The sequence below is a fragment of the Carassius carassius genome, chromosome 26 (assembly GCF_963082965.1).
Source record: "Carassius carassius chromosome 26, fCarCar2.1, whole genome shotgun sequence".
Classification (NCBI taxonomy): domain Eukaryota; kingdom Metazoa; phylum Chordata; class Actinopteri; order Cypriniformes; family Cyprinidae; genus Carassius; species Carassius carassius.
Genome location: NC_081780.1, coordinates 8,725,396 through 8,738,521, shown reverse-complemented (window position 1 = coordinate 8,738,521; position 13,126 = coordinate 8,725,396). Strand labels below are relative to the sequence as shown.

The 13,126-nt window shown below is 38.4% G+C and overlaps 1 protein-coding gene across 3 annotated transcripts; it reads right to left on the bottom strand.

Moving 5' to 3' along the window:
* Positions 1-6,600: 6,600 nt before the first annotated feature.
* Positions 6,601-12,045, bottom strand: LOC132105701 (uncharacterized). Of its 3 annotated transcripts, none has more exons than XM_059511023.1 (6): positions 11,354-12,045; positions 10,588-10,651; positions 10,285-10,375; positions 9,872-10,068; positions 9,573-9,695; positions 6,601-8,220 (listed from the first exon to the last, which is right to left on the bottom strand). In XM_059511023.1, exons 2-6 carry the CDS (start codon positions 10,632-10,634, stop codon positions 7,632-7,634), a joined length of 1,047 nt encoding a protein of 348 aa, XP_059367006.1. In that variant the 5' UTR covers positions 10,635-10,651; positions 11,354-12,045; the 3' UTR covers positions 6,601-7,631. The 3 variants fall into 3 exon arrangements, with proteins under 3 accessions (XP_059367006.1, XP_059367005.1, XP_059367004.1); XM_059511022.1 differs by having other exon boundaries at positions 10,588-10,641; XM_059511021.1 differs by having other exon boundaries at positions 10,588-10,677; positions 11,354-12,043.
* Between the last annotated feature and the right edge of the window lie 1,081 nt (positions 12,046-13,126).

Genomic DNA, 13,126 nt, shown 5'->3' with positions numbered 1-13,126 from the left:
AAACATGTGTTGACCTCACAGTATCATGAAGTACCCTTACTGACATGAGAGCTGTCACACTAACCTCAGGTGTGTCGCTAGGCTTAATATAACTGAGTCATACAGAGCAATTATATGGTTACACTCATTACACTGATCACAATGTAGTCAGATGAGAAGTGGCTCACATTTAAAGATTACACCTAACCATTCTCCTGTGCAACACGTTCTCCCATGAGCACCCACTGTTTAGTTGCTTAGCTACATTTAAAGCATATTGCTGCCCTCTTGGTGCTCAGCTTTGTTTGTTCATTGTGTTTTATTTATTTATTTTTATTTGTGTCCACAGATCAGTCAGAGGTCAGAGGTTGTAACCGTGACCTGTTTCCCGGAGAGTACAGATCAGCTGAGAAATACCTCCAGCTACATTGTACTGTCCCCTCCCCTCCCATGCCCTGCCCTGTGTCACCATGCAATTCCCAGAAACCTTTTATCTTTGTCCCCATGAGCTTCTTTGGAAAGTTAGAGGGAGAATTTTAAAAGGAAGACAATTTTTCACCTGCCTTTTTAGCCGACAAACTATCCTTCTGTTCAAACTGCAGATCTATTAACAGCCTTAAATGAGCAAGCTAGCTAACTTAACCTCCAGAAACAAATCATTTTATTTTTGGCAGTCATGGCATGGCGAGACACTCACTAACCCTGTCCAGCTGTCCCCTCTGCTCTTTACTCTGGGTGCAAGGCTTTCTTTAGGGCAGGATTAGTTTACCTCTGCAGGAGTGATCTCACACACACATACACACACTCAAGGAGAGTGACAGGTTGAAAGGTTGTATGGAGCTCCTCACTGGCCTTTATAAAGCTGACTCACAGTAGATGCAGGTGAATCAACAGTGCAGCCATTATCTGAATACTGCCCGTCCTGAAATACCCCTTCAGAGCAAACACCTTTTGTTGTTGGGCAACAGCCCTGTGGTCGTTTACGACTCTTTGAATTGCTTAAAGAACTGACTGACCCACAAAATAGTTTCAAGTTACCAAATGTTTTAGTTGTACTTAAATTAGCATGCATTATTATTATTTTCTATGATGAAATAATTTGAAGGCACTGTAAACATTGTTAATGGAAATACACACTAGTCCCTACTCCCTAACTGATATCATTTTTTTTTTTTAAATGAAAAAAGATTTGGATGGGCCACAGTTTTTATCCATTCAGTAAGCTACATAGAATAATTTCTCTGCTTGAACAGATATTTGCCATCTTTGGACCACAGAATTTGTAGAGCCTAATCACTCTGCATTGATAACGTCTTGACAATGTTGAGTATCTCATGCAAATATCAGATAGTTAGTTACATAAATGTTCTTGTCATGACGTTCATGGAGTGGTGACAAGACTCTTGCGCCTTCTTTTAAGCAGCAAACTTTTCCCAGTAGGAGACTAATCTGTATTCCACTCTCTTTCCTGCTCATTCTATCACTGTTCTTTAATGGTTTTTTTATCCTGAGGCTTGGAGCATAATTCCATTAGTTACACTGACTCTCAAGGGGCTTTGAGTCTGCAGTGCAATGACTTCATACGTGTCGTGAGCTGATGTTAAAATCATGTCACACGTGGCCTTGAGTCCTTGACAGATGTTTAGCAGTGTTCTCAATGTAGTCCTATTAATTGTCAAAGTCAAAATCTGTTGCATTCGAACAATGTCAGAAAGAAGTTCTGCAGATATATTCAACAGATCTCATGATTTGTATAAGATGTGTTGCTGGTAATTTGAGCTATGAAGCAGCAAAGACACTTTTGTACCACTAGTTGCCAAATGGAATTGCGAAAGCATTTCACAAATACTCTCCCTGTCGTTCAGTCCAAACAAAAGTCTGGCTTCATGCCACTGGTTAAGACAATGTCAGGCTGCTGGAAAAAACGGAAATATTTAAAGGTCCATGGTGTTTACAGTTTTTATGGCTATCAATCTACACACATTAGCTGCACATTACATTAAATTAGAAGAAAAATTAACATCACACATCAACAATCAATCATCAAAAATTTTCATCTGCCATGGGTATCAAGAACGAAAGGAATCCATGCCATTAAGCTAAACTGAATTTGAACATTGTGGATGCACGATGATTCCTCACTATGTACTAATCAATATTATGAGATGAGTGATTCGTCCATAAAGAATTTACTGCGGGTACTAGTCGAGACCTCACTTGAGGTGATGTCTTTATTAGTATGCAGCATGCTACAGTCAAAATAGATCTTTTATTGTCAGTAATGTACATACAATCAAGTCCTTTGTTTAAGAGAGGTTGTAAAGGACATCTGCTCGACATTATTGCTGTTGTCTTGCCATGTGATTTCTCACCTTACCTTGCAACTGATTAGACCACCCATGCCCACTGATCCCCCCAAAGTGCTTAGTTAAATTCATATGGTAGAAAGTAACTAGCATGCATGCTTGGAGATGCGTTTAAACAGAATCCTGATATAAATGGCTTGGTCAGCTCTCTCTGGCCCGTGGTGCATCGGGGCCTGCGGAAGTCACAGAGGATGTAGCCGTTTAAAGACAAGCGCCTGGCATGTGCTGACAGACACGGGGGGATCTGCTCTGGCAGTCTTGGCAAAAGCTTTTACGAATCTTACTGAATGATGCAGCTCCAAAAACAGGCCACAGAGTGATCCAAATGAACCCATTCACCTAGACCCGCACTCTCTAAGCCACCAAAATGATCCTAGGCTTTCAAAACAGGAATGGTGGACCAACCATATACATTTATGACCTCAATTTATGATCCATGAATTTTTATGATGCAAACAAACCTTGTCAGCAACAAGCAGATTTGCGCAGACATCGTTTTCTGTTATTCTGTGATGGCTTTATTTTTGATGGGAATCAGGTTTCCTGTGCCAAGCTTTAATGAGCTTGGAATTTATATGGCTTTACTGCAATACATATTTGCTTTACTACAAATGCATCCTCATTAGATCCCATAGTGATGAGTAGTCTATTGATGCCAGTGGTTCTCTGGTTCCATGCATTTGTTCTGTGGCCCATAAAATATTCAAAGCACATTCATACTGTCATTTACAGCTTTGGACTGATGCAAAGTATTTGCCACATTCAAGTCAGGCCATGTTCAGTAGTAAGGGCCATTGATGGACATTGTTCATTGTTACCTGTATGTCATGTTACCATGTGCTTTATCTGATGTTAATAAAATAAAATAAACTGAAAGAAGAAAAGCTACTTTTAGAAACATCTGTAACCCTTTCTCTGGTTATTGCTGATGAGAGGTCTTCTAGTTACAGATTTGACACTGTCGTAATCTTCACAAATTGATACAGAGTGCTGAGGTGGTAATTTGTGGCACTGCTGTGCTTGCAGTCAAATATAGAAGGTTACATGAACACATCGGCACAGTGCAAAATCTCACTATGCACAAAAAGAGCGTGCTGGTCCCTCTGAGAGATAAAGATCGCATGATGCAGTATTTCTTGAACAGGTGTTGTTCTTGCTGGTTGCATATCAGTTTCGGATGAAACTGAGGAGGAGCTCAAACTATAGATTACAAACAGCAGAGCAAAAACAGATAAGTGGTGAAAGCTTCACTATGGCCTTAGATAATCTTAGACAGGCAATAATCTGTAGGAGTAAGTGTATAAACACATACATGCATGCTTTAGGTGAGATCATATGACACTGAGCATACAGCGTACATACGCACAGGATTGACACCTCATTGTAAGTGAATTGGAGCGTGTGCCCTAGTGACTACACTGGTGGCCTTCCAGTTTTGGAGGGGGGTCTGATGCTGAAGTAGCAACTGTGGCTGTAAGCCTAACATTTCACTAGAAATCTGATAGGCTGATGAATGGCCTCCACATAAGAGAGCCGTCTGTAAATGTACTGCAGCTGTTGCCCATATATGTTTCTTTCTCACAGTAACAAACCAGAGGGATTTTACTATTTTATCAAACACTCACATCATCCATTCAATACAAATATAAGCCACTTACAGTGGTTTTACCATGGGTAAACTGGTTTTAGATGCACTTGACCGGAGTAGATTTTGGTTTTATGAATCCCAACAGCAATTATATAAACTACAATAAAGATCAATAAAGAAATGTACTATTAATAGTAAACAATAGGAAAACATTAAATGACTTTGAGGAAAAAAAGTAATGTAGAAAGTTTGTGGCAATGTAGCAGATTCAGCTAATTTTAATATAACTGTTTTTCATAAGAAATTTCATTAAATTACCACTAGTCTGTTTGGATTAACTTCCTTCTCCTCCTATTCTTTTCTGCTTCCCGTCCATTAGCATTATCTTAATAAAACCATTTAACTCTATCTAAAGACTTTTGTTTGTCCTTCCCTTTTATGTTTCGTGTGAACTTTCATGTAGCTTATCTGAAGCCATTGAGGCAAGCTGTCTTTTGCGTCAGAAATAACAGGCATGGATAATCGTCTCTTGGGTTGAGTCCTAAATAAGGGCTTATTTATCAGGGTTGTTTAATGCTCATCTAAGGGCACAGAGGCAGTTTTTCTTACAGCTGAACAAAGGTCAAAGACACTGATTATTTAATGTTCTTATCAAAGTATTTTGAAATTTAGGGGAAAAAAAGTTAATCGAAAAGAATAAAAGAATAGGTTAATCCAATGTCCGTTATTGACATTATCTTATCTGTATCGACAATCCTTAAACTGTAGCCCAAAGTAGTAATTATTGATAGTTAATGAACTATTCAATATCGCAAAGCTGCTTTGTTAAAACTACTGTAGATGTAAGTCACTCCTTCTATCAGGTAAGTTCATGCATTAGGTGTCATAATTGTTTAGAAGTATTGTAAATTTTAGTTTAAGTTAATATTAATGTCTGCATACTAATACAAGTTGTATATAATTTAACATTTAACTTTTATGAATTAACAAAGATCAGTAGTATATTTATAAATTAACCTAGATTAAGAAATGCTATAAAATGGTCATTGTACAAATATTCAGGATACCTAAAGCAACTAATGTTAATTGTTAAGTGTTACCAATTACTCTTGAAATTAGAGAGTTATGAAATCAGAGACAGCAACTTGAAATGTAAGAATTTGTCTCAGGCACAATAGCACTTCTGATTTTTAATCATATACTTGATTAGTAATTATGCAAAGGAGTTGTTCTGTTCCTATAGAATATTTTTTCATCTGCTAATTAATTACAAGAATTATGCTCTCATCAATTGTGGTTAACAAGTAACATTTCACAATATAACCATTGAGGTTTGCCAGGAAAAAGGCTTGTTATGCCCTCTAGTGGCAAATCTATTCCAGTACATGGTTACTAACTGGTTTATGTATTTATTCATATTTTCCCCTAGTGAGACTTTCCAACTTAAGTAGACTTAATATATTTGCTTAGAGATTTCCTGAGAAAGTGTTGTTATTATTGTACCAGCTTATAATAATCTAAAAAAAAAGTTATGGTAATTTGGCAGTTGGGTCAGTGTGTTCAGTGTGGGGCCCGTTTGCCATTATTCCCATTAGGAATGAGAAGAATGCCTGTCATTTGGAGAGAAAAAGGTCAGCCAATACCAGGAGAAGGCTGTGGGGGGGACGGAGCCGTGGGTAATATCTGACCAGATAATCGGAGCGTGAAACCAGGAAGCTGTTACTCCCATACACAAGCACAGCAGGAGAATAAGAGACTTGAGAAACAGGCCACATGCTCGCTTACTTACACACACACACACACACACACACTTGCTCAGCAATGAAGCTAAGCCTGGGCCACTGAAGACCTACATTTGGACATGTTTGCTTACTACTGGGAAAAAAAAACATGCTTAAGGTGGTCACGCATGTTCCTGCCTTAATCACTGTAAGTTGGTAAAAGCATTTCTATCCTTTTCAGTATCAAAGTCCTTTTCCTCACCTCATGACACTTCCGTGCCACTCTATTTTGTGTGCTTTGACTAAAGAATGAAAAATGTGACATTTCTGCTCCGACCTCATTGCTGAAGTAGAAGTGGAGGTCATAGACATTTTTGCCTCTCCGTTCCAGACTGTGCACTTGGAATTCAACAGCGCTGTGAGACACTCGGCTCCACAGGGCGGCCTGGCCCCCCCCCCAATCAGGATCTTGGCCCACTCTGGGCTGACCACGAGGATGGGGGAATGCAAACCTATTTCAATAGAATCTAATTCAAATTAACAACAGCATTATTAATGAGTTTTTTAAATTAACATAAATATGTTTTTTATTTCTGCACGACAACACAGTGCTAGGTCAAAAAATGAAGCTGGCCATTGGACCAAATTTATCAATAATATGAACACGTTCCCATATCCCTTTTAATCACTTACAAACTCATCTCCTCAACAGTATTGGTCTAAAAAAAAGTAAAACAATAGAACTATAATATTATAAAGCGTTCTGGTTAGAACTGACTTTTAAATGACATGGCAGCTTTACATATGGTAAATAATTGAAGGGTTGGGGCAAGAGCAAGTGTAACAAAATGTCTTATGAATGCAAATTCACTGAAGCAATGACATATATTCAACATATCCTCATTTACATTTTCTTCTAATCTTCGAAAGATGAATTCAAGATCAATTCACTATTAAGAAATTTTCAAAACAAACTGATTGCTTTCTTTTTATACAAGTTTTCCTCATGGCAACGATGTTGGGAGCAATGGTAGAACTTCAGATCAAATGTGCTATGAACGTGAATCTCCTGACAACTAATCAATTTAAAATATATTTTTTTATAATGTAACTTTTAATGTAATGCATTATATTGCTTTAAACACATTCTGCTCCTGAAATATTAACTTTAAAATTTGGAACCAGTACTCGAGGTTGTTCATTTTCAAATGTTGCAATAATCCCCAACCACTGCTACAGTAGGTGATGTAATGAGGGTGACTTCTTCAAATAAGTCAATATTACTCTATCATAGGTCTATTAATGGTACTTCTAGCAAATACACATGTACATATACACACAAATACACATTCTTGTACCAAAAGATGGCAGATACTATAGAAGACTATATGATGGAACTTTAAAAATTGCCCTTGGCCCCCATCACACTGTAGATTCTCCTCAACTGAGAAAATAGTATTGATTTAAAAAAGAAAGGCCCTGGAAAATAAGTGGAGGGCAGAAAAAAATATTACATTTCTCCTCAGTAAGACAGACATATGATTCCTACCCCAGGATCTTCACACCCAGGAAATTGCACAGGATGACTTTAAAAAGCTCCTCAGAGGCACTTCCTGTACCTGTGGAACAGGTCAGCCCCCAAGGTCCAGTTCCTACAGTTTAATGATCCTTAGGACTTCCATGGCAACCAGATGAAAGAGACTGGTTATACAGCAATAACTTGAGTTATGCACAGGAGTACATTATGACCGTGAGTCTAATAAACTCTAAGCAATCAGGAAAAGTGCCAAGAGATTGCTCAGATGTCTGTTTTGGCTTTATTGTCTCTGAACAAAATGAATTGGTGATCTTGGTGAACTTTGGTGATATTTTTGCAATCCTTTGTGCACAGAGCAATATTAACTTTGAACTGCACTGAGCAGCACTAAAGTCCCATTAAGCATGACAGATTACTCTGCATCCATCTTGGTTGTTCCTTTAAGCCGCATGCCAAAATTCCGTGCGACACAGGTATTTTGGAGAAGGCGTTGGGCAAGTCATGGTGATTTTGGGAAACTTCTGTCCTTGGGAGTTGCACAGCTCCACGGTGCGTTCCATCAGGGAACCATATGGGCCCCTGTGTGTAGGCAACAGATCAACCTGGTCCTGGAGACAAGGAAATTGGACCTGTGGCAAAGCTGCAAGATAAGGCAGTGGAGAATATAGGATCTGGCGGCACAGATGCTCCTGGAACCCAGAAAATGGCTCCAGCAGGTGGGCCGCCAGTGGCCAGTCAAATACTCCACTGTTTGGTGCTTTTTTCAGCACAGACCTCAGGGGCTGGCACGCTCTGTCAGTCTGCTTCATCTGTTGCATGGTGTCAGGACTGATAGGGTACACTGCCTGCACTACAGGACTTTGGAAAGTGAGTCGAGATCTCAGGGACACTCCAGAGGCTTTGGCAGGAAGCAAGCAGGGCCCATTTCCTTGCGCCTTGAAAGAGAGAGACGTCTGCCCGACAGGTACAATTTTTGGATGCATCAATGCATGAACAGGTTTAGCTGAACTGAATTCCATTTTGTCGGGCCTTTTTCATAAAAGAATAAGAATGATTAGACATTTAGATACCCAAATCTTTTATTTGCTTAAAACTAACAAGCATGCATACTTTGATAGGCAACAGCTATGTAATTAGTGATGCTTGCTTAGTTTCTTGCAAACTCCAAGTATGTTTCATGAGGGAATTTATGTTGTTCTACAAAAAAATAATGATACATCAAATTGAGTTGCTCAGTTGCTATTACTTATATAAGCAAAGAGATTTTTGTCTGGGAAAAAATCCTATTATATCTAATGTCTTATATCTTATAAACAGACCACCTAAGGGAGAGTTGGCCTTTTTCGTATAAATGTGGGAAACTTGGGTCAGATGCAAGCAACACAAATCTATAACACAAACAAGTCTAAACAAAAAAGTCTATAGAGTCAATAGGAAATCAATGAAAATGGTCCATAATGATTTATTACATATTTATTTAGCTAAAGCTTTTGGGGGGTTTTTTTAACGAAAAGATATCACTATAATATCACTATATATTTCCAAGCCTTGTCTGCATAGTTGGCCACAGAATGTTCCAGTACAGCAAAGGTTATCAGGTTTCCAATCACATTAAGATCCAATTACCATTTCTGTTACAAACTGTATTCATTAGCATTGGTCCTGGCAAGCAGAGACATCTGAAACTCATTGCAAGTGCAGATATATCTGTATTTCATTAAATCACATAGGTTCTGTATCTACCAAAGTGAAGCATTTGCACACACTCTCTGCACTTTACAAGCAGACCTGACTGTGCTGTTGGTTGCACTGTGTAATTCCACTTTATTGGGACACTTTAATTTCAGTTTATTAGCCCAACTGTGGGGGCTGATAGTAAGTGAATAGAAATCTACATGCCCTCTCTCTCCCTCGCAGTTCTCAGCGCTAAACTCTGTTCTCTCTCCCTCACACCTCACAGCCTCAAATAAATGAGGAAAGCAGAAAAATACTTGCCCATGCATGTGACGCCGAGACTAACCAGGCTTTAAATCATTAATAAGCAGAAAATGACTCCTCACATATCTGCCAGGCAAGATATCGACTGTGCCTTTTCATTTTTGCTCTGTGAATTTAACAGCGCCCTAAATGCAGAACGAAGTCAAACCATGCATAAAAAGAACCTCCTGCCTACTCCTTTCATACTCAAGTATGAAAGAACTTAACATACCTCCAGCCAAAAAGCTAAGTGCACTGAATTCTGCAGCCAAGTCTTATCGTCAGGGTTTAGGCCAGTCAGAAGATGGTTGATTTGATCAAGATCTATAAGTCCACCGTGACTTACATTTTTTATAAAATGTACTTGCATAAGATAGCTTTTTAAGGAACAAATGTGGCATTACCTGCATCCAGCCCTACAAGGTGGTCTTGGGGGGTCTGTTTCCTTCCAAGTATTCCAGGATTTGGTGATTGGTGGGAGTTTGGGGACAGTTTTGCATCCAGTGCCTTTCACAATCAAACTGCACCTGGTAATCATACATTTACACCAGCACTGAGAATATCATTGAATACTGAAAGTAAGTGGTGTTAGCATTACAGGAATAGTTCAGATTTAGAAATTGAGGGTGATTAAATGACAATATATTGAAGTTAAAACATTGCTTATGATGGGAGCCAGTTATAAAAAGTGTGTATTTAGTACCTGGTGCTTATGAGAGGGGGTAAACCAGATATCTTGTGATTCTCAGAATGTCTGTATGACCTCTTGTCTCTAGGTTGGAGGGTTTTTCCAGTCATTACTGCTGGCAAGCTCTTATGACTCCGTACATCATCATCATCATCTTCATCCCTGAGTGGCCGCATTACACCAGGGAGACACGGAAGGCTGGCAATTACATCCTATGCAAAACAAGCAGAGTTGGTGCATACATCCATGGGATGTTCTAGCTGCCATATAATGTGTGATAATGTACAGTTAGCCAGTCATTATGGCAAAATAAATCATGACAAGGTGAAAAGGTTCATTATGTACCAAGGGCGACATTATCCCACCTATTATATAACTACTTATATACAGTGTAATGATCGGTAGTCTTATTGATTCTGCAGTTTTACCCTGTGTCGCAGGAATGAGGCTGGTTCTGAGAAATGCGATGGTACAGGTGAAACATCACGACTTCTGTGTTTCCTGATTTTTTTGGAGGGCCTGTTAACAGAGCAAGTGATAAGGTTAGATACATTTACATTACAAGTATCTTCAACTGATGTTAGCTATACATGTTTATTGTTTGTTCTTGCCATACTAAAGGCTTCTCTATAACCATACACGGAATGTATCCTAACATTTTATTATCATTAACACATTATTTTTTAAATATTTACATTACTGTTTCATATTAACAACACAGAAAATATTACCAGTCTCCATTCACATCCATAGGAAAGCCTTTGCCAGAAAAGCCCATCTTGATTCTTATTTACCCTCAAAGAGAACAAGATGTTAGAACCCTGAAAACAGAAAAACAAAGATCCAAAAAGATTCATAATTACCAAATAAACTTTTAATATTAATATTAATATTAAGATTGATATTACTAAACCTCTCCCTTCTATAAATAATTGTTTAATTAAAGATATTCTTGAGCAATAATTCCCCTCTTATCTTCACCAACAGGATTTCAGGAATTCCATTCATCTTCAAGAAGTCCATTAACATATAAATAGGCGTTTCATTGCATAAATCCAATGCATGTGCACTGAAAATATATTTTCAGCCACAGTGGAGATAATTCATACATCAGGATTGTTTTAAATCAATCTCATGCTTTCAGATATTAATCAAACACACAATCTACCATGAAATATAAAGTGTTGCCTGCCATTTTCCCTCCACATAAACCTCACATTTCCTTATTCTCCATCTGAGATTTGTCAGTACCAGATTAAAGACAATTAACCATTGAAACTAAAGAAACTAGTGTATTCTGGCCTTGCAGCCAACAACATAAGAAACAATATAATATTGTAATAAAATGCATACTGTTTACTGCACACCTTACAGTTCTCAACTGAGCATAAGTTCTTGAAATGCAACAAAATAATTTTAGAGTAAGCCAAATATCCTGTTTTGATGTCAGGATGATTTGGGAAAATATCTGATAAAGATAAACCTTGTAAAACTTACCACGGGCATGCAGAATATCAACAAGACCACTCAGTGGAAAGACTGGCTGCCGCCTCATACTGAGGACAATCCAAACTACTGAAATCAGGACATTACCATGACCACCTTAACAGACCAAAATCCAAGACAACAAAGCACTCAGCTGCTGATTGGGTGGTTGTGTCCCGGGACCCTACAGAGTTGAGAACAACCTTTTTTTGTTAAATGATTTGCAAAGGGGTCATTAATATCAAAACCAAAGCAAACAAAACAAACCTTGACTCAAAATAAAACAGGTGTGTTTTTTTTTACATATTATACAACATAGTTACCTGGCCACAGAATGAGCTCATGACATGCCCTAAAAACCTTTCATCTAACTTAAATCAACAAGCACTCCATAATCGTGCTCCAGTTCTGAGAAACTGCCTCAAAATACATACATTTGTCAGTGCAGAGACTTTACTCTGGCACGTAGCTAATGTAAGCATCATTAGTGAGATGATATGAGTTATATTCCAGTTATGGGGGTGAGGTCTCTTTGCATTGTTTAAATCCGGCTTAGAGGTGAAACATTAAGCTTCAGGCTTTAAGGAAGCTACAAGCAGCTGCTCAGCAGGCCATGGAGGATCTGTCAGCAGTAGGCAAGCATTAATCTGCAGTGTGCTTTTCACGGCCTCCTGCTGCGATCTCCCATAGGGCAGTGCAGACAAACACTTCGTCATCATTACAAAACACATTTCATCTATAACGACGATTAGCCTTTTTTTTTTTTTTTTGGCTTGCTCACAATAATATTATCACAGTTTGGAAGAGGGGGGGCTGTGTGCCATAGGCTTCTTATACTTTTTTTTTTTTTTTTTTTTTAGAAAGAAAGCTTTGGTTGGAATGTTGACTTTTTACAATATAAAATTGCATGGTATACTTGTGGAAATAGCTAAATTCGTGTTAACATGGAGGACACCTCTTGTAAAGCGACGATGGCCTACATCTGTCCTTTTGAGCGAATGATCATGCCAGTGCATTAGCCCTCACACCTCTGATGCAAATCAGGCCACTGTTAGTAAGCCTTTAAAAGCATTTGCGTGACTCATTAGCGTGCAAATTGGAAGTGGGTTCATTTAAGCAACGACCAACTGCTAATGTATTTTCATGCTTCCAGCAGCCTAGTAGAAGCGAATGAAAACCCGGTTCAGATCTCTTCTACTCTGAGATGAGCGTGTTTGTCTGATATTTGAAAGTTTTTGTGAGCTTATAAAAATAAATTGTTCAACATGCATGGGTAAAGTTGATGACCTTTGCATTGTTGCTTGATTGGACTGAACGTGGAAAGATGTCAAGAGCTGACCAGGTCCTCACATTGTCGTTAATCATAAAATAATTTCCGGCTTGATTTCCAAGTTATACGTTGAATGCCACAAGTAATAAAAACAAAGTTACCCTATCTTGTGCTGATGAATCAACTACAACCAGGAACACATTAAGCTAAATAAATGTCATGTTAACAACTTTACAACTACTTTTTCCTGAAAACAAAACACCAATTCTTAGCTGATTGAAATAAACTCTGACTCAAGCAAAACCGTTTCCAAGATGCGCTCTATTTGATGGTGCTGCATTACAACCAGTCTTGCAGAACAATCTGCTCCATTCTTCAGATTATTCTGGCCAATGAATTCAGATAACGGAGCGGCAGTCTCCAAGAACAGCTGTACATAAAACACTGAAAGATAATGGAAAACATGTATAGACTTTGGATCAGAATCTGCGTCCAAATATATTATTTCAGACAAC